At 39.0% G+C, this 22,092-nt stretch overlaps 2 protein-coding genes across 4 annotated transcripts in view; one reads left to right on the top strand and one right to left on the bottom strand.

Annotated features, from left to right (window-relative positions):
- Positions 1 to 342: 342 nt before the first annotated feature.
- Positions 343 to 22,092, top strand: part of LOC105230770 (cryptochrome-2) — a 92,414-nt gene continuing 70,664 nt past the window's right edge. For 2 of the 3 annotated variants that reach the window (XM_029552258.2, XM_029552257.2), the window contains exons 1-3: positions 906 to 1,793; positions 1,851 to 2,746; positions 12,794 to 12,929. In XM_029552258.2, coding sequence (XP_029408118.2) covers positions 1,130 to 1,793; positions 1,851 to 2,746; positions 12,794 to 12,817 — 1,584 coding nt within the window. In that variant the 5' untranslated portion in view covers positions 906 to 1,129 and the 3' untranslated portion in view covers positions 12,818 to 12,929. Of the gene's footprint in view, positions 1,794 to 1,850; positions 2,918 to 12,793; positions 12,930 to 22,092 lie in introns of those variants that run through there. The other variant, XM_011211743.4, reaches the window with a different exon arrangement.
- Positions 2,946 to 4,151, bottom strand: LOC105230769 (uncharacterized). The gene has a single exon (XM_011211742.4). The coding sequence runs from the start codon at positions 3,983 to 3,985 to the stop codon at positions 2,984 to 2,986; it is 1,002 nt and encodes a 333-aa protein (XP_011210044.2). The 5' UTR covers positions 3,986 to 4,151; the 3' UTR covers positions 2,946 to 2,983.

The raw sequence follows: 22,092 nt of genomic DNA, 5'->3' as shown, positions 1-22,092 counted from the left end.
ACATGCAGCTACAAATTTAGCATTCTCTGTGAGAAACACAAAGAAAAGAAAACAACTGAAAAGAAAAATATTTAATTTATTTTATTAGCAAACCAGACATGTAAATATTTTGTAAAACATATTTGAATATACATTTCGATATATGTATGTATTGCATGCAATTGTGTATGGTCAGCAAATTTTGCGCTTACCTCGTCACCGATAGCAGGCCCAAATAAGCTAATTGCAAGTTGATACGCATATTTTATGCATTCACACATAATACGCACTTTGCAAAGTATATATTATAATTTTGTAATTACTTCTATTTCATTTAAAACACATATTTTAACGCCTTGCTCCCGCGTCACTTTTTGCAATTTTTTTTTCTTGTTTTCCAGTATCTCCCAGTACGCTAGGCACACACGCTCACCGCTTTCACTACACTTTTGCAACCGTTTCTGTATTCACTAATAAAAACATTTAAAAGGCGAATTTCAGGCACTTCTTTTGCATAAAACTTTCTGCTCAAGATTTTTCGTCTTATCTTTGCTTTAATTCGGCTGCTAAACGGTGTAAACTGTAATTTTTTGAATGAAATATGAGCTGCGGGAACAAGAACCTGTACAAGAATCAACTGGAAGCCGTTCAACGAAAATTAATCTGCAAACAAATAAGAAAAATTAAAAAACAGAGAACTGTCAAATCGGAAGACAAACGTCAAAATCCACAAAGCTGATTGGAATTCACGAATGAGCTGTTAAAGCAAACGCAAGTAAATCACACAGTGTTGTTTCTTTCCCATTGAGCGGGAGGTTTCGTTGCAAAATCAGATGTTAATTTAATTTTTTACGTACACAAACAACTTTTAAATAAGAGAAGTAATGAAGTTAATGAGTTTAAAAGTGAGCTACAATTTAGATGTCATAACGAGTGCGTTTTGATTGAGAAACAAGCAGAGAACGTATAATATCTCTGCAACAAGTCCGGTAAATAGGGAAGAGTGCTGCCAAGTTTCATATATACTTCCAATTGGAATTGGAATGCAATTTTACAAGAACAGCTGTTATTTGTTCCGCTATTTGACAGAGTCAAGTGCATTTTTCTTGCGTAAAATTTTAAAATTTGAATTTAATTCCGGCAATGAGCCATGGAGTCAAAAATTACGTTGGTGCATTGGTTTCGCAAAGGACTACGTGTACATGATAACCCAGCATTAGCTCTGGTTTTCTCCAAAGCAGTAAGCCAACCCACAAAATATTGCGTGCGACCGATTTTTATACTCGATACTGCGTTGTTGGAATGGTTGCGCGTTGGCGCGAACCGTTGGCGTTTTCTGCAACAAACACTAGCAGACTTGGACACAAATTTACGGAAATTAAATACGCAATTATATGTGGTGCGCGGTACACCAGCTACAGTTTTTCAACGCATCTTTAAGGAGTGGCGTGTGAGTTTACTAACCTTTGAAAGTGATATTGAGCCATATGCATTGAAGCGTGATGCAGAGATTCAACGTTTGGCTAAGGCAGCTAGAGTAAAAGTGGATGCATTTTGCTCGCATACCATATATAATCCAGATTTAGTAATTCAAAGAAATGGTGGCAATGCGCCACTAACGTATCAGAAATTTTTAAGCGTTATCGAAAAAATAAATGTGCCATTGCCGGTGGCGAACCCCGAGAGATTGTCAGATGAACAAAAGCCCCCCAAGGATACAATGGAGCAAGAAAACACGAATTGCTATGCATATCCGACATTAGACGAACTTGTGAAGCGGCCCGAGGAATTAGGAGAAAACAAATTTGTTGGCGGTAAGTACTAGCAGGGCTTGGAAGTCTTTGTTAATTTGCATATAAATCTTATTGCAGGCGAGACGGAAGGTTTACGCCGTTTGGATGCTTCGTTGAGCAACGAATCATGGGTTGCTGCTTTTGAGAAACCAAATACTGCACCGAATTCGCTTGAACCCAGCACAACTGTGCTTAGTCCCTACCTGAAGTTTGGTTGCCTCAGCTCACGCTTGTTTCATCAGCGTTTAATGTCGATACTTAAGCGCCAAACCAAACATTCCAAACCACCCGTATCATTGTTAGGACAATTGCTCTGGCGTGAATTTTACTACACAGCCGCAGCGTCTGAGCCAAATTTTGATCGTATGTTGGGTAATAAATTCTGCATGCAAATACCATGGGAAACCAACGAAGTACATTTATCAGCTTGGACGAATGGGCGTACGGGTTATCCATTTATAGACGCCATAATGCGTCAATTGCGTCAGGAGGGTTGGATCCATCATTTAGCGCGCCACGCTGTTGCATGCTTTCTAACACGTGGTGATTTATGGATCTCTTGGGAGGAGGGCCAAAAAGTATTCGAAGAATTACTGCTCGATCAGGATTGGGCATTGAATGCCGGCAATTGGATGTGGCTCTCAGCCTCAGCATTCTTTTATCAATACTTTCGTGTCTACAGTCCGGTTGCTTTCGGCAAGAAAACCGATCCAACTGGCGCTTACATAAGAAAATATGTACCTGAACTTGCCAAGTACCCAGCAGGGTGTATTTATGAACCTTGGAAGGCAACTTTGAGCGCACAACGCGAATATGGCTGTGTGCTGGGCGAAGATTATCCACATCGTATAGTTATTCACGAAACTGTGTACAAGGAGAATATAAAACGCATGACAGCGGCTTACAAAATAAATCGTGAAGTGAAAGAGGGCAAAAGTCCATGCGATGAAAGTGGAAAGGACAAACGTAGAAAGGTAGGAAGTAGCACACAGTTGACAAAGAAGCTACGTACCTAATACGACATACGACGTAGTAGTATATAGTAGTATAGTGTTTTTTGTAGTAATAAGTTACTATATGACAGAGCTTTGTTATGTTTATTAAACAGTTAAGTTTATTAAAAATACATTACCAATGACATGATATTTACAAACTGACATAAAAATTTGAAAAAGATAATTGCATAAAATATCCTTGCAACATTTGTAGATTCACTTCTCATAAACGCAGATTTGCATATCGTCTGCTTTGTCCTTATCGTTTGGATCCAAGCGGTAGCGATAAGTTGAATCGCGCAGCATACGCTTGGGCATAATGATCTTGATGCCTTTAAATTCGAATACATTGTTACGCTCCTTCGGTATCGGTGGCAATTTAAAGCGCTCATCATCGCCATAGGCGTCAATGTCGACAGTGCCCTGCTTTTTCTCCTCCTCATTTGCGAAGGCATCTATGTCCACCGGCGCCTCGCAAATTACTTCCACATCGTTGATGGTATTTTTTGCTACCTTTGAACTGGCTGCCGCAAACTTCTGCTCACTGCTTGCGTTATCCACGCCAATTGCTTTAATTGCTTCCTCAGCGTCTATTATTGTCTCCTGTTTGGGCCCTTTTGCAGCTGGCACTGTTTCAGCCGCCATTGGCACCGCACTTACAGCACCATCATCAACTGGTTTCGCAGCTGCTCCATCTTCAGTTTCTTCAGCTACTTTTGTGGACATTTTCCGCGGCAAAATCAAATCAGGCATGTTTTCGTACATCATATCGTCGCCGTAGCCATCGATATTGACCACCGTCGGCATTGTGCGCACCAAAGGCAGCACTGGGCTATTGTCTTGTTTAGCTGCGTTAATGCGTTCTTCCAGATCCATATGTGCCATGCGATCTTCGAAGTCCATACGTCCATAGCCGCTATTTATGTCCACAATTGTCATTTCGGGTAGCTTTTCCTCTTTGGTTGTAGTCGGTTTCGCCTCGTCCACAGTCACAACATCGTTCATATCATGATTATTGCTTTTGTTGGGTACACTACTATCCACCACCGCCTCGGATTTCGCTAAAACGTGCACCGCTTCGTTGGCTAACGGCATTTCGTGGCTGCTGAAGTTCGGTTTTGGCGCCGTGGTGGAAATGACTCGCTTCAGCGTTGTTAAGGTGTTCGCCAATCGATGCGGTTGCATCCATATTTTCGCAGCATAACTTAAGCGTGACATTTTATTTGTTTTTTTTTTCGTTGAAAATTTGAAAAATATATTTAACTCCTTGTAATTCTGCTGTCGTCTATTAAGAGGTTTGCTGATTTCTCTTTATAAATTCCGTTATTTTAAATGCAGTTCTTTTACGCAATAATTCTAACTTGAAATTTATGTACTTACATATGTATGTATGTAAATGAACGATTTGAGGTTAGCTTATATTTTTTTGAAATTTTAATTTCAAAAGAAAGTATTTTTTTTACTTTAACATGAAAAGCTTTCAAAAGAGAAAAGTAATTTTCTCAAAGTAGTTATGTGAATAATATTTGCTTGAAAATACATATGCGAAAATTGAGGTTAGATTTATTTTGGACTATAGATTGACTGATTTGAAACAAAGCTTTAATATCGCCTGGTTATGTTGCTTAGTACTCTTTTTCAGTTTACACATATTCCTTTTTATGCTACGTGAGATGTTGTTGTTTTAGGATCGGAAATCAACTCTGAAGTAATTTGGAGTAATATTGCCAAAGGTACGTGTCGGTTATGTAGACTCGATTGTCGTGGGAACGGCCTATCTAGTCCCTTGCTTTCAGTGCAAAATCTGGCAACGCCACTAAGGTCGCTGATTGACGCTTTTACGTCGTAGACAACTTTGACCCAATCCACTCTAACGTTCCAGCTGTTTTCCCGCTTTGTAAGATGGCATTTATTCTAAATACAATTTGAGGTTATGGTCGACTCCCATAGGGGTTTTCAGTTCAGAGGAGGTCTTTGCGTTGTAGTCTTTTCACATCAGGCAAGTAGTTGTAAGGAAAGCTATCGAGATAACACTACTTGACCGAATCTAAATCGCGGTTACAAGGCCTCTTGTTACAAAAGCTTGTTCCGGTTGTTGTAGAAAAAATGTAGACCGTTTTGATGGAATTTCCAACACAGTCACTTAACGGTAGGTTCAAAAGAGAGTTGCCTAAAATAATACTCACCGATCCAAACGGGGTTAGATCGCCGAAAAGACTGCCCTTGGTCGGATGAAATCCGAGTCAATTCCGGTATGTAGAACCGGCAGTCGTGGGAATTGAAGAGAGTTGCCTCGACAGGGTTGTCCATAGGGGAAGGTAACCGTTCCTATATATATATAAGTCGGTCCATAGGGAAAGGGGAAGGGGTTCCATAACAGAACATATGTTATTGCTTCGTTCCTTCAGCAATCTTGAAGCGTTCGTTTTATTTGGTATTCTTTAAAATTATCATAATTGAGCGCATTTAAGCTCAACGACCATTCCATTCCACGTTAAATGTTGGAATATTTGCTATAATGAGATATATGTTATAATGAAGCTGGAAGTGTTTCATCTTTGGCCCAAAACCGCAAGCTAGTTACAACAGCAAATGCATGCGAGTGTTGCGAAAATTCTATCTCACTTCGCAATGCTCCAATCAGCTTAATATAATCGGCAAGAATAATAATATCCAACATTACCATGCCCTTACACACACATACACATTTATACATTTATGTAACCGTGAGCCTAAAGCTTTAGGCATCCAACGGCACCGACAATCCAAACACTCGGGCGACAATCGAAGCCAGAAAGTAGTTATCCTCAGCTCAACCTCTACCCTCCAGCTGCAACAAAAGTGCAAGCATTGCAGAGGAAAATCAATTAACACAACGTACATGGTATGCCGAATGACAAGCGACCGGTGAAGCTGGTAGGCTTCGATGCTTTCGTGGTGACACGAATAACAATGGCCCACGAATATGAGAGGTAAACCAAATAAACAACTTGTTGTTGCATAAGCACAGGCGTTCACACTTACACACACTAACAAAAATAGCGCCGTGTGAGTGGAGCAGGAATTGTTGCAGCTTCACAGCTGTCCAATCAACCTAATAATTATCAATTTCTTGTATAATCCGAACAAAACACGGACGCTCCTATGCACTCGTCTACAGCTGTGTGTGTTGTTTGTTACTTGGAGGTGTTGTAATTTAGTTTGCTAGTAAATGCCGGGCATTTTCTAATTTCCTCAATAGTTGTGCGAATATTTGTTGGAGCCGAAATGCTGCTGTTGAGTACTGAGCTGCCATCGATGGCATGAAATTAGTTCAATTTGGCGACAATGGGTTCAAGTTTTGGTACCAACGAGTGATGAGAAATGAAAGAGGCTTTAAGAAAAATATTTCATTTGAGTCATCCTTTGTCCTTGTTCCTTGTCTTCCTTACATTCCCGTAGTGAGGTTAGGTTCTCAACCGATTCATGTTACCTTTGATTAGAAATTCTGTTGGAAAGCCTAGCATACCTCTCTTCTTTCTTCTCTGTCTCGCGATCTGAAATTCTACTTCAAAGTCCAGTGAGAAAATTGAGACTCTGCTAAACTTACAGTTATTTTTCTGAAATACATATGGTGGAAGAAAAACGATTGTTCGCACTTTCCACGACATTCGTGTCTACGTAACCGGAACCGGTCCGATTTGTCCAGAATAACGTTCCTCAGCCGTTTTTAAGTGTAGATCTGTCTTGAATTGTAAAGAAATGTATTCGTACCGTAGAAAAAGTATTTCGACTCACTTCTTGAGACGAACACTCCCCAGCTTTTGACGTAGTGGGGCGATACTAAGAAGTTTCGACATTGTTGCGTGAGCTTCGAAGAAGTATTATTATATTAGTATAAACCAGAGGACAAGAGATAGTCGAAACCGTGGATTTCATACGACGAAAGTGCTCGTAAAAAGACGAAGCCTTGTCTTTCGATCCGAAAGTTGATGACCACCGTTTTCTTGGATTCAGAAGTTGTGATATATGTACATGGATTACTTGATATAAGGCAAATCGATCACATGACTCCTTAAAGTCAAATGTTTGGGTCGATTCAACGCTAAATTGTAGATAAAACACCAAAACTTCCACTATGAAAAGTCACAACTTCGACGGCGCCACACTCAAATTGGTTGGCTACGACCTGCTGTTTCATCCACTATATCCTGTTCGGCTTCTTCTTGTTAGCAAACCTTAAAAAGACTCTCCTGTACAGAAAAGAGTCGAATGCGGAGGTTACGCCGCTAAGGAGATATACTTTGAAGACAACAAGACAACCAAAAATCGTTTTTTCGAACGTGTTAGCGAAGTTTAGCAGGTGTATCGTTAGTAAAAATCGCATCTTTTTTAAATTTCCGTTAGTTTTCATCGGTTCGACCTCCGATGCCTTTGAGTAAGATCCCTCATGTTAGCAAAATAGGTGGAACCGGTCCATAAATTCGCCAGTAAAGTATACTCGAACCCTTTTTTAAAAAGAATTTTTCCAATCACCTGGTTTTCTTTTCGAGCATCACTGCTCTTCCATCTTGCAACGGTATCTTATATTCGACTCCACTCGAAGTTTGTGCCTCCTTATTTATTCACAGCCAGTTTTCCATGTAAAGTTACATATGTGTACGTGGACGCACGTGCAACAAAATTACTAAATATGTTTTTGTTTTTGTTGGCATTTCATAACTGTGCTGCATTGCATTAATTATTATTAGATTTCATTTACAAATCATATGTTGCAAGCACAAGGTACTAAGCATGCTGACAATAATTCGAAATTATTTATACTTGTGTCTGTTTATGCAGAAACATTCGCTCGCTTGCTGTCGAAGTGTGTGCCGAGTGTTTATCTTCGTATGTTTGCATATTTTAAGGCGAGTTAGCATAATTTTAGGCGCACAAGCTTGCTACTTTATGTTTATTCATACTACGGGTGTGTATGTGTGTGTGTGTGTGCGGCATGTGTTGAAAGGAATTCAACTAAGCACATGTTTACTCATATATGTATCGTATGTGAGCACACACACACATGCACTTATTTATATTTGTGTTGTATGCACATATTTACATATAATGTATTTATGCCACAATATTTATGTGTCAGTGTGGTAAAATTCTGTTGTCATTTAAATTTTACACTCGACTTGTGATTGTCATCACAACACACACACACGCACACTTACATAAGCATATTTACATTTAATATATATTATGCATACATGTTTAGCCTCCTGTTTATTTACACAAACACATTTTGCGAAATTTTCATAACGGGTTCCACTAAGATTCCACTTAAAATTTACCTGTATAAATTAGTTAGATGCGATTTTCAACAAATTAGCGCCTGAATGTATGCTTTATGATATATTAGGCCAGTGTAGACCCATAACTGACTAGGTCATTATCACGCCCACAAAAGTGGCATCATTAAAAATTATAAAAATATATAAAACCTCGCTAAAGGTTTCCAGACTCTAACCAACGCGGAAATCCCGCGGACTCCGTCCTAGGTGTGAACCAATAGACCTTATGTATCGTCGAAGTCGGTCAAGTCTGCTTAAATCTGTTAAGGTGGCTCAATCTGAGCACAATCAAGTCCTAGCGGCAGCTGGACAGTCAAAGAAGAAGTTTCGAGCTACTAATACCTCACGTTCTTCAACACGTTTCAGATGAGATCAATAACTTTAATGCACCTGTTTCGTTATAGTCGTAGTCCTTCAAGTGTACCTATAACAGTAACAATGATACTTTAAAACTAAGCTGCGTCTCATTCCGCTTCATCGACTATACCCGACGAGTCATTTTTTTACTTTTCGTAAGTTTCCGTTGCTTTTCGCCTGGAGCTGCAAGCACTGACCGTTAGTTCTTCGACAGTGTGGTCGGTGAAGCATCAGAAAGCTTAACATCACTCCCGAGCTCTCCACCAGAACTTGACTTGCCTGAAACCAACGCTATTGGCGCTTAGGACTTTGCGATAACAGGTGGAATTCAGTTTCTAGGTCCAAGAGATGCCTCCGCATGACGCGAATTTTAATATATTCTGGGTGTGGCCGGAGAGTATGTTAAAATTCTTGTATTTTTCGTCTACTATTTCATTGCCCTCGATACCTTTGTGATCTTAGACCCAGTAAAAGGGAAGTTGCTTACTTCTGGCAACACTTCTATAGCTGCCCTGCTTCCTTCTGGCCGATATGCGATACGAAGTTATTGCTTTGATTGCTGCTTGGCTGTCTACGTAGATGTTGACTCTGGAATTGTTTAGAGTGTTGTGTGTAGTTAACATGCGTTTGCAAAATCCATCTTTTTCTATGTTTACCTTGAATCTTCTTTCTCAACTAAAAAGTGGGATCATGTAGCGGTGCTTGCCAACCCGTCATTACCCCCCGAGCTATCTATGTGAATAGTCGCTCCGCCGTTTTTGCTGCGCAGCTATCAGCGAAGAGTTCTATAAGTGGCAGACTTACCACCAGTTCAAGAGCCGCCGTTGGAGTGGTTCTTAGAGCGCCCGTTATGCGAGCCTCTGAGCCTTCCGGTAAGTGGATTTCCGTAAACCTGTCTACCATACCACTGCACGGTGGAGTTTTACAATCACTGTGTAGCACCAGGTCATTAGAGAGAGACAAAAGGCACCGGGTGGTGTCGAGCATCTGCTTACACGCATATACTAACTGAAAATTAAATACAATTTCGTTAAAACTTGCAAATTAGTTCAGAAACTGTTATCAACTTACAAACTAGTTACTTTTCAACCAATTACTTTGCTCTTTTAAACTATTTACTTTCGGTTTAGTTACTTTTGGATGTAATTACTTTTGAACTAGTTATTTTTGGACCAGTTACTTTGCAACTAGTTACTTCCAGATCAGTTATTTTTGGACTAGTTACTCCTGGACTAGTTACTTTCGGACCACTTGCTTTTGGACTAACTACTCTTGGTCCAGTTGCTTTTGAAACTAGTTTTTTTTTTAACAAATTACTGCAACCAGCCACTTTTAAGTACATAAGCACTAGTTACGATAAAAAATTAATTAACAGTTTTTTGCATAACCGTCAAGATTTGTTTTGCTTTCGATGTATTTCAAAACATTTATTTGCAATAATTTTCCTCTTTTACTTCCTCTTCATAGCTCTTTGGCAAATTGTTTACACTGGTTTACCTGCTTAATTGGTTGTCCGCTTTGTTTTTTATTCCATTTCAGCCTTTAGCTATGTTGTTGCTGATAGGTTTGTAGGCCATAAATTTTTACACTAAGATTTTTATTTTCTTTAACTTATAAGTTGCAAGATCCATAGTTCATTGCGTGCCATAATCGCTCTGCATATTTGTATTTTAATCATCATCTCGTGGACTTTCCCTCATTTGCCGCTCCCTGGAGCATATACATATATTTCGTTGGTTGGTGAATGTCATCTCTCTATGGACGGAGTGAAGGATACGCTACTCCTCTTCGCTTGAATAACTCACTTTGGAAATTTTAATTTAATATTAAATAAATTCCCATTGTGTGGGCTTAGCTTTAGTCCTCAAAAGATCTATGTAGTTGTGTTCCGTATCCAGTTATCTATTACATAGCTATTTGAAGGCCTTATAACTTGTTAATGACTTCACTTGTCCTAACTCAGGAAATGTTGTTGTGTAACATATATTCGTGGAACAACGCTAAGCCTCTTGAACCACAAGTCGACAAGTTGACAAGAGCAAGTAAGAGTGCTGTCATAAAAGGTTAGGTTCGGTTAATCTGGTAGACTAATGACGCTTGAAAACTAGCCTGTCCTTAAGTTTGTTGGAAATACCCCGAAATTCGTTTCAGTCAACCCAACTTCCGATTAGTACATACATGAACTCTGCGTCCTGCTTTACATAAATTCCTGTAAATTCCAATCTCTTAACTCAAACAAGTTTCACCATATTTCTACTATTATGTCGTGGAATTGATTTCGGCTTCCTTACGAAGCTTCCTCATAAGCTTACAGTATACGTAATAGACTCATGCCAATTCAACTTCTAATACAGTTAACACACATTTACTTCGGAAGAAGTGCAATAAATATTGCCTTTGAACTGCTAACTTTAAAGTTTTTTCTTGGTCAGACACACAAGGAAATTTACTTAAACACCATTAAAAAAAATATGACAAAAGAAAGCCAAAAGACACCGTTCGGCGATGTCCTTGTGCATAGTCACTTTTTCGTCGGTACGCATCTGACGGCACAGCGATGGATTATCTTAATGTTGTCCGCTCACTAACCGGCCATTAATATCGACTGACTACCGGCCGGTTGGGTTCGTTCTGCTGCCACACCACACTTTACCTTTTGTTCCCTTTGATTTCCTCTACCCTCTGACTTTGGCCAATCCAGACAGGCCCTGCAGTCCGGCTAGCTTTCATTACTTCCTGCACAGCATAAATCACGTTTCACCGGGCCACCGAAGGAGTTGGCTTGCATTTTTTGATTTTCGGCCATTTTGAGTGTGTGCTTAATATTGTGTATCCTTTGGTCGGTCGGTGAATTATCGTGTGCCCGTATATTTGTATGTTGCAGTCGCTCTCGGATATTGGCAACGCATATAAATTACCCAAAAGGTGCATAAAATCATACGAAATTAGCAGCTACAACACAGTGCCAAAAAGGCCGGCTCACATTGTATTGTTTTTGTGTGTTTCTTTCAGTCTTCTGGCTATAAATTCTTAAATTCTCATCGACTTGAGTGGCCCATGGAAATTACTACTTTTAAATGTGTCAAGGTCATTTCCCGTTGCAATCAGTGTTTGATAACTGACTAAATACTTTAAAGTGTTTTCGAATCAACTTTTACCTTTTTGGCGTCTACCAAATAATTATGAGAGCTCTATTATCATACTAAATCCAATGCTTAAAGGTCTATTTATGAAAACTGCGATAAAGCTGGATTTTGATATTGCCAGATATTTTTCGCTTATCAACGATTGTAAAGATTCTACCAGTTGGCGAGTTAGCGTTTCGATAAAGTTCAAAAATACATCGTTTTTCCTACGAGAATCGGTTCTACATAATCGGAACGGACACAGGTTTTTATTCACCAAATGGTTTTATAGTTACGAGTATAAAAGCTTTCTGAAAGTCGATTTAAAAAAAATTATTGAACCAACCGTTACAATTCTTTAAAAACTTTCAAGATAGGCTCCTTGTGCGTCGATACAGCGCTGCCAGCGCGATTTCCAAGTATTGAGGGTGTTACGGAAGGCATTCTCTGCAATCGGCTGCGATGTCTTGTAAGACCTGATTGACCTGATCTTTCGTTTGAGTCTCTTGAGGACTTCCACTTAAAACTTGGCGTTGACGGTTTGTGTGTGGAGTAGACGGTTTGTCTTTGATCTCAAAAAAGACAATGAGCATCGTTTTCGCTTTGGATTTGCGAATTCTTTCGGTCTTCATTAGCGATCTTTTCCCGGCCCTCCAAAAAGGACTAGTTGGCAAACTGTTATCAACTTACAAACTAGTGACTTTTCAACCAGTTGCTTTTGAAACCTGTTCCTCTGGAACCAACTACGTTTGAAACTAGTCTAGTTTGAACCCAGCTACTTTGGAACTTGTTACTTTTGGACTAGTTCCTTCTAGGCCAGTCCCAGGGGCCACAGCTGGGCCGTAAGACGGCTGTGGAAGCGTTGGAATGCCGGCCTTGGTTAGGTAGCTGTTCACAAGAAAGGCGGCGTGAGGGCGTTGTCGTGATGCATCTTCCAATCAGCTGCGATGTCTTGTCAGACTCGATTCACTCTTCGTTTCAGACTCTTAATCAGGCTTACTCTACTAGAAGAGGTTCCAATAGAAACGTCAATAAGATGTTGAAATATCTCTTTTTTTGGGATCGTGACGAAAAATTGCTTGATGGACTTTAATAACCTTTGTTAAATAGGTTTCTTTTATTTATTTACTTTATTTACTTCTTTTATTCTATTGCTTATTCTGGTTCAGTTTGTTGACCGTTTAGTTAGTATGATATTTTAATATATATTTTTCTATTTTTTTCAGAATTACTGTGATTTCGGAAGTTAAAGTGAAGTGTTTTACAAAGTGTTAAAGTGGTTAAAAAATATAATTTGTGCAATAGTACATGATGGAAGGCAAAATCAGCTGACTCATGTGGTGATCTGTCCTCATATAATGGGTGAGTGGTACAAAAAGTTTCATTATAGTTTCTCTTACGAATCGCATAACTTTAATTATTACTTAAGCGTCTGGTGTATTGGAATATATCCTTCCTTTTAGGTCTATGTCTTCATATCACAGTTTTGAAGTAAAATAAAAAAACATGTGTTAAGTTGAAAAGCCTATAACTATAAGTGTAAAACTCTGCCTTCTTGCATTATTTATAAAAAAATTATCATAAACCTATTGAGAATTCCAAAAACATCTACGTTGAATGGAATGAAATATTGAACTCAAGTTGTCGCGTACTTATTATTTTCATAATTTTTTCTGAGTTTTCCATTTAAATATTACACATTCCCCCTCTTCCCTCTGCACCCAACAACTGTGGGATTGCATTCATGTTCGGTAGCCAATAACGCCTTGAAGTAGGCTACATAAATTGCACTTTGTCAGCGTGTAATGAAAAATTCCAGCAAATGCGTTAATAAAAATTGAAAGAAATGCATTTATAAAACTCTTGGCGAACACTTGGAACATTTTTCCCAGAAAATTCCACACGCCGGTGCACGGTGTACATAATTCTCGCAAGTGAGAGTAAATATAAGTTATTTATATACAGTGTCAGATGATATTGGTGTGTGTGAGTGTGTGGGTGTTTATAGTTATGTAAGTGGACTCGAAATTGGCATTGGCAATCGATAACCATTCACAAAGATTTCAATGCCATACACATGACGATAGTCGTATTGCAGTGACCTTGGGCAATAAATTGCAAATTATTTGCGTTACAAAAATGCGTCAGTGAAGAAAAATGAAGTGTAAAAATTGAAAAATGGAAATAATTTAGTACGAAAATCATAGTGATATAATTTTAGGTAGTTTTGTTTTAGTTTATGATGGAATAGGGAGGTCTTGATACTTATTTCTGTTTTATTCCTTAGTTCTTGTACTAATTGATCCTCGAGGGATATCAAAGTTCTTTACTTGGATCATATTAATGTATTTCTTACGAAGCAGCCTACAATAAAAGCCTTTCCTGGATCTGACGTGGCCTTATTTGCTATAAAAATGAGCAACCACCTGATCCAATAACCTTCTGCATAATGCCTTCCGTGGCGTCTTCAATGCATTGACCTATTTTGAAAGTTTTTAAAAAATTGTAACGATCAGTTCAATAACTTTTTTAAATCGACTCAGTCTAATTACTTTCCGGACAGCCAAATAAGCAGTTAAGCCAGTGTCAACAATTTGCCAAAGAGCTATAAAGAAGAGCAAAAGAGGAAAAGTATGCAAAGTAAATGCTTTTAAATTCATTGAAAGCAAAACAAATCCTGACGGTTATGCAAAAAACTGCTAATTAATTTTTGGCCGTAACTTGTTACTAAGTAGTTTTAAAAATAACTGGTCCGAAAGTAACTAGTCCCAAAGTAAATGGTCCGAAAATAACTAGTCCCAGAGTAACTGTTGCGAAAGTAACTAGTTCCAAAGTAACTGGTCCAAACGTAACTGGTCCAAACGTAACTGGTCCAAACGTAACTGATTTCAAAAGCAACAAAACTAACTAGTTTCAAAAGTAACTGATTGAAAATTAACTAGTTGGTAAGTTGATAACAGTTTTCCAACTAGACCTTTTTGGAGGGCCAGAAAGAGGTCGCTGATGAAAACGATGCTCATTGTCGTTATTGACGTCAAAGGCGTTGGCCAACTACTAGAAACGTAAGACGTCTAATAAACTCTTCTCTGTTTGAAGGATTCAACTTTCCTTTTTTGATGAGTTTAACTTGTTATTGGCTGTAAAAATTTTTCCAGTTTCCAGCTGGGGAAGTAGTTAGGAAGAAGAAGATGTACAATAATTTGAACATCACCCCTTGAATGTTTTTTTTACTAGATGAAATCTAAAACACCTTAGAGTCAGTCATCTAGGTCAACTTGCGGGAATAGAAATAATCGCCTCAGACATTTTGTGATGAGTTTAAGGCGCTTTGTCGGAGTAAGAGATGCTAATATAAAGAGTTGCCTGGATTGTTTTTTACTAAAAACAACTCTACGTACAGCCAGGGTTTTATTTGTAGCTTGTAGCCAGATTTTTTCATAACATCTTGTTGCAAGTAGAGAGTCGGATCATAAAATTTATCATTAAACAAATTTCAACTGTGCACATTTAAATTTTATTACACTTTTCTCATAATTTCACTAACTACAGTTACTCGGAGTGTGTGACATTTATTTAATTTACACTGAGCACAGAGTCATCATCATCATCGTCCTTATAATTATGGGGAATGAAATTTTTAGCAGTCATCTCAAAGGAACCTGAGCACTTTTTATAAATTGAATTACACGAATGTACAAAAACACACACAAATACACAACTCGTTGCACGCACACTGCCACACGCAGCAAACCTCAATGAAATTACACCCTTTGTGTGTGCATTAGATGCCGTAAGCGCCTCAACGTGTCTGAGCGACTCGCATTTTGCGGTTCCATTGCGACGTGCCCACAAAGTGTAGCTTGTGTGATTTTATTGTTTTTGTTTTTTATTTTTGCTTGTAGATATTTTTGTTCTCCCTTTATTTCGGGTTTTTTGCGTTGTTTCGCTTATGCAAGCGATGTTTGGAGGGGGTGACCCGGGGAAATGTGAAAATCGCGCATTTAAATCGTTTGGAAATGTACTCCAGGGAGTTGTTCGTTGGGTGTGGGTTGTCGAAATTTCAAAAGAAAGGCAGAACAGTCGAACTACAAAAGCGCAAGGTATACTTTTGGGCGCTACAAGCCCACAGGTATTGGCTCAAATGCAGTCCGCCACTCGCAGTGACGCTTAAACAAATAACGGATTGGCTATATGCAATTGTAACCGTAACGTTACACTTCTATATATACTATATATATGTAATTATGTGTACCTACGAGCATATATGTACATATGTATATTTATTCCTTTGTGTTTGTTGAACAAGCGTTTTAGCGCGAATGTGTGATTTCACGCCACTTCCAACTGCCAGTGTTTCACACCAACGTCCTTTTGCCCGCAAATACTTGAAGCGCTTTATGTGCCGATTTGTTAAACAGCGTTGCCAGTATGTTTGCATGTAAGAATATACTAAATATATATACATACATACATATATATATAGTACGAGTATATATGTGATAATTGAAATAACAAATTTAGCAATTTAATGTAGAAATGTATATTCACAACTACTTGTATTGTTTAAATACTAGGCCTGTTTGATAAAACAGTGAGTTTTTGCTTTTTCGGAACACATTCTTGGTGGACGATACCTTTGACGTCAAAAAAGGCAATGAGCATAGTTTTCACTTTAGATTTGCGCATTCTTCCGGTCTTCATTAGCGATCTTTTCCCGGCCCTCCAAAAAGGGCTAGTTGGCAAACTGTTATCAACTTACAAACTAGTTACTTTTCAACCAGTTGCTTTTGAAACCTGTTTCTCTGGAACCAATTACGTTTGAAACTAGTTTCGTTTGAACCCAGTTACTTTCAGACTAGTTACTTTTGGAATTGGTTACTTTCGGACCAGTTACTTTGGAACTAGCTACTTTTGAACTAGTTCCTTTTGGACCAGTCCAAGCGGGCCACATCTGGGCAGTAGGGCGGCTGCGGAAGCGTTGGGATGCCGACCTTGGGCAAGTAGCTATTCACAAGAAAGGTGGTGTGAGCCGGGGCGTTGTCGTGGTGCATCTTCCAATCAGCTGCGCTGTCTTGTCGGACTCGATTCACTCCTCGTTTCAGACTCTTGAGGACTTCTACGTAAAACTGGAGGAGGAACAAATTCATGGTGGACGGTACCTTTGATCTCAAAAAAGACAATGATCATCGTTTTCACTTAGGATTTGCATTCATCAGCGACCTCTTCCCGGCCCTCAAAAAAAGGCCTGATGCCACCGACACACACCAGTTCTTGCTAAAGCAATATCTGGGTAAGCGGGCTTGATCATATCAAACGTCTCTGGCGCAGATTTACCAAGTTTCAGGAAGTAAATTTCTAAAATTAAATAAAGAGCTTAGCCATAAGGAGAAAAATCTGACTTTCACTACCTCAAACCATGTTATATGGAAAAATTAAAAATGCGTTCTATTAGTCAAATAGAACAGGGCTCAATGAATCGAAACGATCACACAAAAATCTTTTGGGGAATTCGCCAGAAGACTAGTTATGCGCAGTTAAAGCTGTGGTACTTATTTCGGAAATACTAAAGCACAACATTGAAATTTCCTGTCTAATCAAACTTGCCTCGTAACCGTCTACAAATATGTAGATTTCCTTGCTGCGAAACAAAAGTCCTCTGTCAACCGTTGATTTGAACAAATGAATGGATTTTATGTTTGAAATAACAACAAAAAAAGAAAGAAAAAAGTGAATGGAAGGCTAAAATCTCCTGTCACAACATAAGCGGATATGAAAGTTATTTTTACGGAAGAAAATATTTTGACGCGTGTGTGCTTTAGCTGGTTTGGTTGAAATTATTTTTTAATAGCTGAAATTGTGACAGGAGTTATTTAAAAATTTAATAAACAAACAATTGCCAGTTAACTTATGAAAATGCTTTATGGATATTTGTTTTGATTAAAGAAGTTGTGTTTTTAAATTTAATTCAGTGGTTATGTGGTAAAATAAGAAGTCTAGGAGACAAGGAGTTTTTAAGCCTTTTGAAATTGCAGAAGACAATTGGTAATCCAAATAAATTGTTCGACTCCTTCTTCTTTACCGTTAACAACAGCCAGATTCTTCTCCACCTGATCTCTCTAACAAAGAAGGAGAACTTCCTTTGTTTTCATCGACGGGAACTGAATCGAAAACTTTCAAAACTGCAGTCTTCTCCTCCATCCGGACAACATGACCTCGGAATTGTAGCCACAGTCTCTTGATTTGGTGAACTATGTTATTGTCGCCGTATATCTGGTACAGCTCATCGTTATATGGACTGCAGTACTGCCGTAGCCAATGAACATGATAAATAATTTCCTTGTCTGAAACCTCGAAACATTAGCTTCCACAGCGGTATTAGCTTTGAGGGGATACCAAGTTCAGACATATCGACATAGAGGCGGTTCTTTTTCTAGCTGTCAAAGGCGGCTTTAAAATTGACGAAGAGGTGGTGTGTGGTGGCCCTACAAGAGTATGCTCCAGTCTTGAAACTTTTCGATAATCGCCGCATCTTTTGTTAAAATGCCAAAAACAGCCCACATCCACGCTACGCTACATAGTTGAGTAGTATATAGTTTTATACACATTTATATTGCGACCCGCTTGTTTCAAGATATATATTATATATTATTTGATTTTGATCGGTCATGTTGAATGACTCCTGCATATATGCTGGAGTAGTCAAATCTGAATGATTTGTTCGGGAATTTTAGAGCTGTTATGTATAAAATTTTTTAAGGATATCCTTTCAAATTAAAATTTTGTGTATACAAGGACTCGAAACGAGCTTGATCAGTTGTACGGCAGTTGTGGCATCGTCCACCACGAATTTTCGAGGAAATTCTCAAGAGACTCAAATGAAGGGTCAATCGGGTCCGACAAGACATCGCAGCCGATTGGAAGTTGCACCACGACAACGCCCTAGCGCACACCACCTTTCTTGTGAACAAGGCCGGCATCCCAACGCTTCCGCAGCCGTCTTACGACCCAGATGTGGCCAAAAGTAACTGGTCCGAAAGTAACTAGTACAAAAGTAACTGGGTTCCTAAGCAGCGAGTTCCGAAATAACTAGTTTCTAAAAGTGACTGGTTCCAAAGAAACAGGTTTCAAAAGTAACTGGTTGTTAACAGTTTTCCATCTAGGCGCTTTTGGAGGGCCGGGAAGAGGCTATTTCGAAGAATCCCTTCCACGACGCCTTCAATGATTGGAAATCGCGCTGGCAGCGCTGCAGCGACGCAGAGAGAGCCTATTTTGAAAGTTTTTGAAGAATTATAACGATCGGTTCAATAAATTTTTTTAAATCTGCTCAGTCCTATTACACTCTGTACAAACCTAGTATATAGAGTCACACGGACAGATGAACATGGTAATTCGACTTTACTCGTCAAGCTGATCATTCATATATACACTATATATGGTCTTAGACGTTTCTTACTTGATGTTGCAAACTTCGTAGCAAAATTAAAATACCGTGTTCAGGGCATAAACATTGAAAAGTTAAAAAAAAATGTTCCAACGTGAAACCGAAGTCAAGCAAATTGTGTCCAATGAACAGTGAAGTGTAATAAATCTGACCAAATAATGTGCTTTCGTGTGTGTATTTATACGAATCTGTGCACAATCAACTCCGTTATTCCAACATCTATACTCCGTGGGCTATTTACTGTCTAAGAGAGGGAAAATAGATTGCAAGAAAGACAAATCATAAAACAAAAAAAGGAACACATTTCCTTTGCCAAACAGATTCATTTCAATTTGCAATTTTCACTACTTTTGTATTGTTGTTGTTGTTGTTGCTCAGTGGCAACCTGAAAATGGCGTGTGAAAATTACGCTAATGTTGCTCTGGTGAATTGAAAGCACTATTAAGGTAGATAGTTGAAGGCAAGCTTGCTCCATGAATGTATATACATATGCGTGTACTCGTATTTACACACACAGGTGCACACATGTGCGTGTGCTCGTGTGCCTTTGTTCCTTTTGATGATGACCAAATGACTGTGCATAATGTTTGGTTACTTCCAATTTTCCTTAACCTCAAATGCATGCTTCCGGTTTCCTTTCGTTGTTGGTGTTCCTGTTGTTCTTATAACTTTTTGTTGTTCCGGTTGTCTTCTTTTTGTTGTTCCTATAGCTTTTTGTTGTTGTTGTTGCCCGTTTGCAATTTGTACGGTTAAGCATTTCCAGCTCTTCATTTGCTTTGGTTTAAAATTTTGACTGAGTGTGCTAGTTGTTGTTGTTGTCGTCATTATTATCACCTTTCTACTCGCCATGTGTTGTCTACTCGTATGCTTTAAGCATCGTCTACCGCATATTCTGGTTTTGGTAATCCTTTGATGCTAGAAAAGTGCAATTTACCATTCAACCAATTTGCGGCATATATTTTGTTGCACAGTGTAAAGCTGCTTAGACTCTGTGTCATTAGTTGGAAAATTTTTCGGTTGACTGTGTGGTGATGAATCTGAAAGAGCGATGTTAGGAGCATGATTGGGGTGAATACTAAAATCTTACTTTTAATTGCTTTCACTTTACTGGTACCGAAATAACGGGATTTGGAAGTTGTGAACTAAAAATGCTGTCAGGCTAGCAAAATGCAAATGTTTGGTGGTGGCTACATGTATCTGAGTGTATCGTATAGTTTGAAAAGATAATTATATACATATGTATCTCGGATTTGGCCGGTCGGAAGAAATTCGGAGTGCACCACACCTCGATAATCGAAGAAAACTGACAATAATCTTGATTTTTGACGTGGTTTTTTCGGCTTCGGCTCACCTTTGCCACGATATTCGGGCGACTGATTGTCTGTTTCAGAGCCGTAAGCATATATCCTACACTCATCGTCAGTAATAATGCGTTTCAAGACATTAACGTGACGCCGGTTTTCGAAAAAATTGAGTGATTTTGGAACCAATCGTGCTTTTAAGAAAAGCTTAGACCCAAATATTCTTTCAAATTGGTTTTCACTGCTCCTTCCGATATTGCAACGATGCCAGTAAGATCTCCGACTATTAAAAGTCGATTCTCAGGCACCAAATCCTTTATTTCATTGACGTGTTGATCATCATTTGATATTGACAAGTTTTGCCTCGAGATAGCTGTGAAAGCACCACCGAAGTCTAGAAGCTTTAGTGTTAGCCCACTAAGATATGAACTCCGAAGAAAGAATTAAAATATAACGAAAAGCGCATTTGAAGTGAACGCCTTGTTGGAGAAGTTTATCCAAAACCCAAGTCGTTACTCTGTTTTTCTAGTAAAGCAGTTTGGCCTCAAATCCCGGCAATTTATGTATCATATATTATAATAAACATTGAGTCGTAGTAAGAATTACGTAAAAGGCAGGGTATCTTTGCAACCATACTCATTTAGGAGACAGCCCCAAGTCTATCGGGTTGATACTGTGGGTCTCAGAAGATAGCAAGTCGCGGGTGACCAGTTCAGGAAAGGCACATAGCAATCACCCAAGAAATATTGTAGCAGTATGCTAGAATTTTATATATGTGGTAGAGGTCACAGTTTTCTTCTTTGAGCTTCAAGGAAATCATACAAAAAAATGCCAAGTAAAATGGTTCGGTGGTTCAGAGACTTATTGCTTACTGGTCTACTCTGGACTTCTGATAGATGAGCTTATAAGAGTTTTCTAATAATTATGAACCAATAGTTCAATGGGAAGTAACGTTCCTTGCTTTCGGTAGGGTAATTTTAAACTCATAACAACTTTTCGACTGGAACCAAGGGCGAAACGTCTACTGAAGTTCGGTTGTGGACTTATGTTTTAGTACTTTGCGCTTTGTAAGCTCAGTTGAAGGGCAAGCGACCTCTCAATGATTTAATATTGTTCAGCGGTTTTGATTTTTGCCTGGCCACTTAATAAATAATCGCGCCGTCCTTCGCTACAGCTCAAGTGAGCCATCCGAGCAAACGTAAATCTCTTTAGAATTGCGATGCATTTTTGTAAAGAAAACAATTTCCAAAAATTTAATAACACTAAAAGCTTCATTTATCTTAAACGTCCATCCGCGATAGCACAAGTGTCTTTCGCTGACCCAGTGCTCCTCACTCTTCGCACCTCAAACCCTCGTTTACACAAAGTAGTTGGGCGCTGCTCGACTAGTGTATGTATGTACGTTGACGTAGATCAGCACTTACGTTGATTTGCTCAATGCACACAATGCACCCTGTTGTACAACAACACCAATAACTGAACAAGAATTGGTCACATGCGAGCTGCAACAACGTCTTCTTGTAAGCTGCCGAACAAATTGGTCTCTTGCGGTGGTTAACGGCACGCATACAGAACTGAGTATCTTGCCGCTGCTTGCAACGGTACTTGTGGCAAGAACATTCAAGTATGCACTATTGACATTTCAGCAGCCCTCTCTGCCAATTCGTCGTCACACCAGGTATTATGTTGAACCCAACAATCGACGTTCGGCTATTTGTTGTGCTCGCATTGTCTGCTGCCTGTCAGCGCCTGTATGTGCTCTGTGTCTGTGTGTGCGTGTGCG

This window comes from Bactrocera dorsalis, chromosome 1 (genome assembly GCF_023373825.1).
Source record: "Bactrocera dorsalis isolate Fly_Bdor chromosome 1, ASM2337382v1, whole genome shotgun sequence".
Lineage (NCBI taxonomy): Eukaryota > Metazoa > Arthropoda > Insecta > Diptera > Tephritidae > Bactrocera > Bactrocera dorsalis.
Note: the sequence above shows the minus strand (reverse complement) of the source record. Positions and strands in the feature narration are given on the sequence as shown.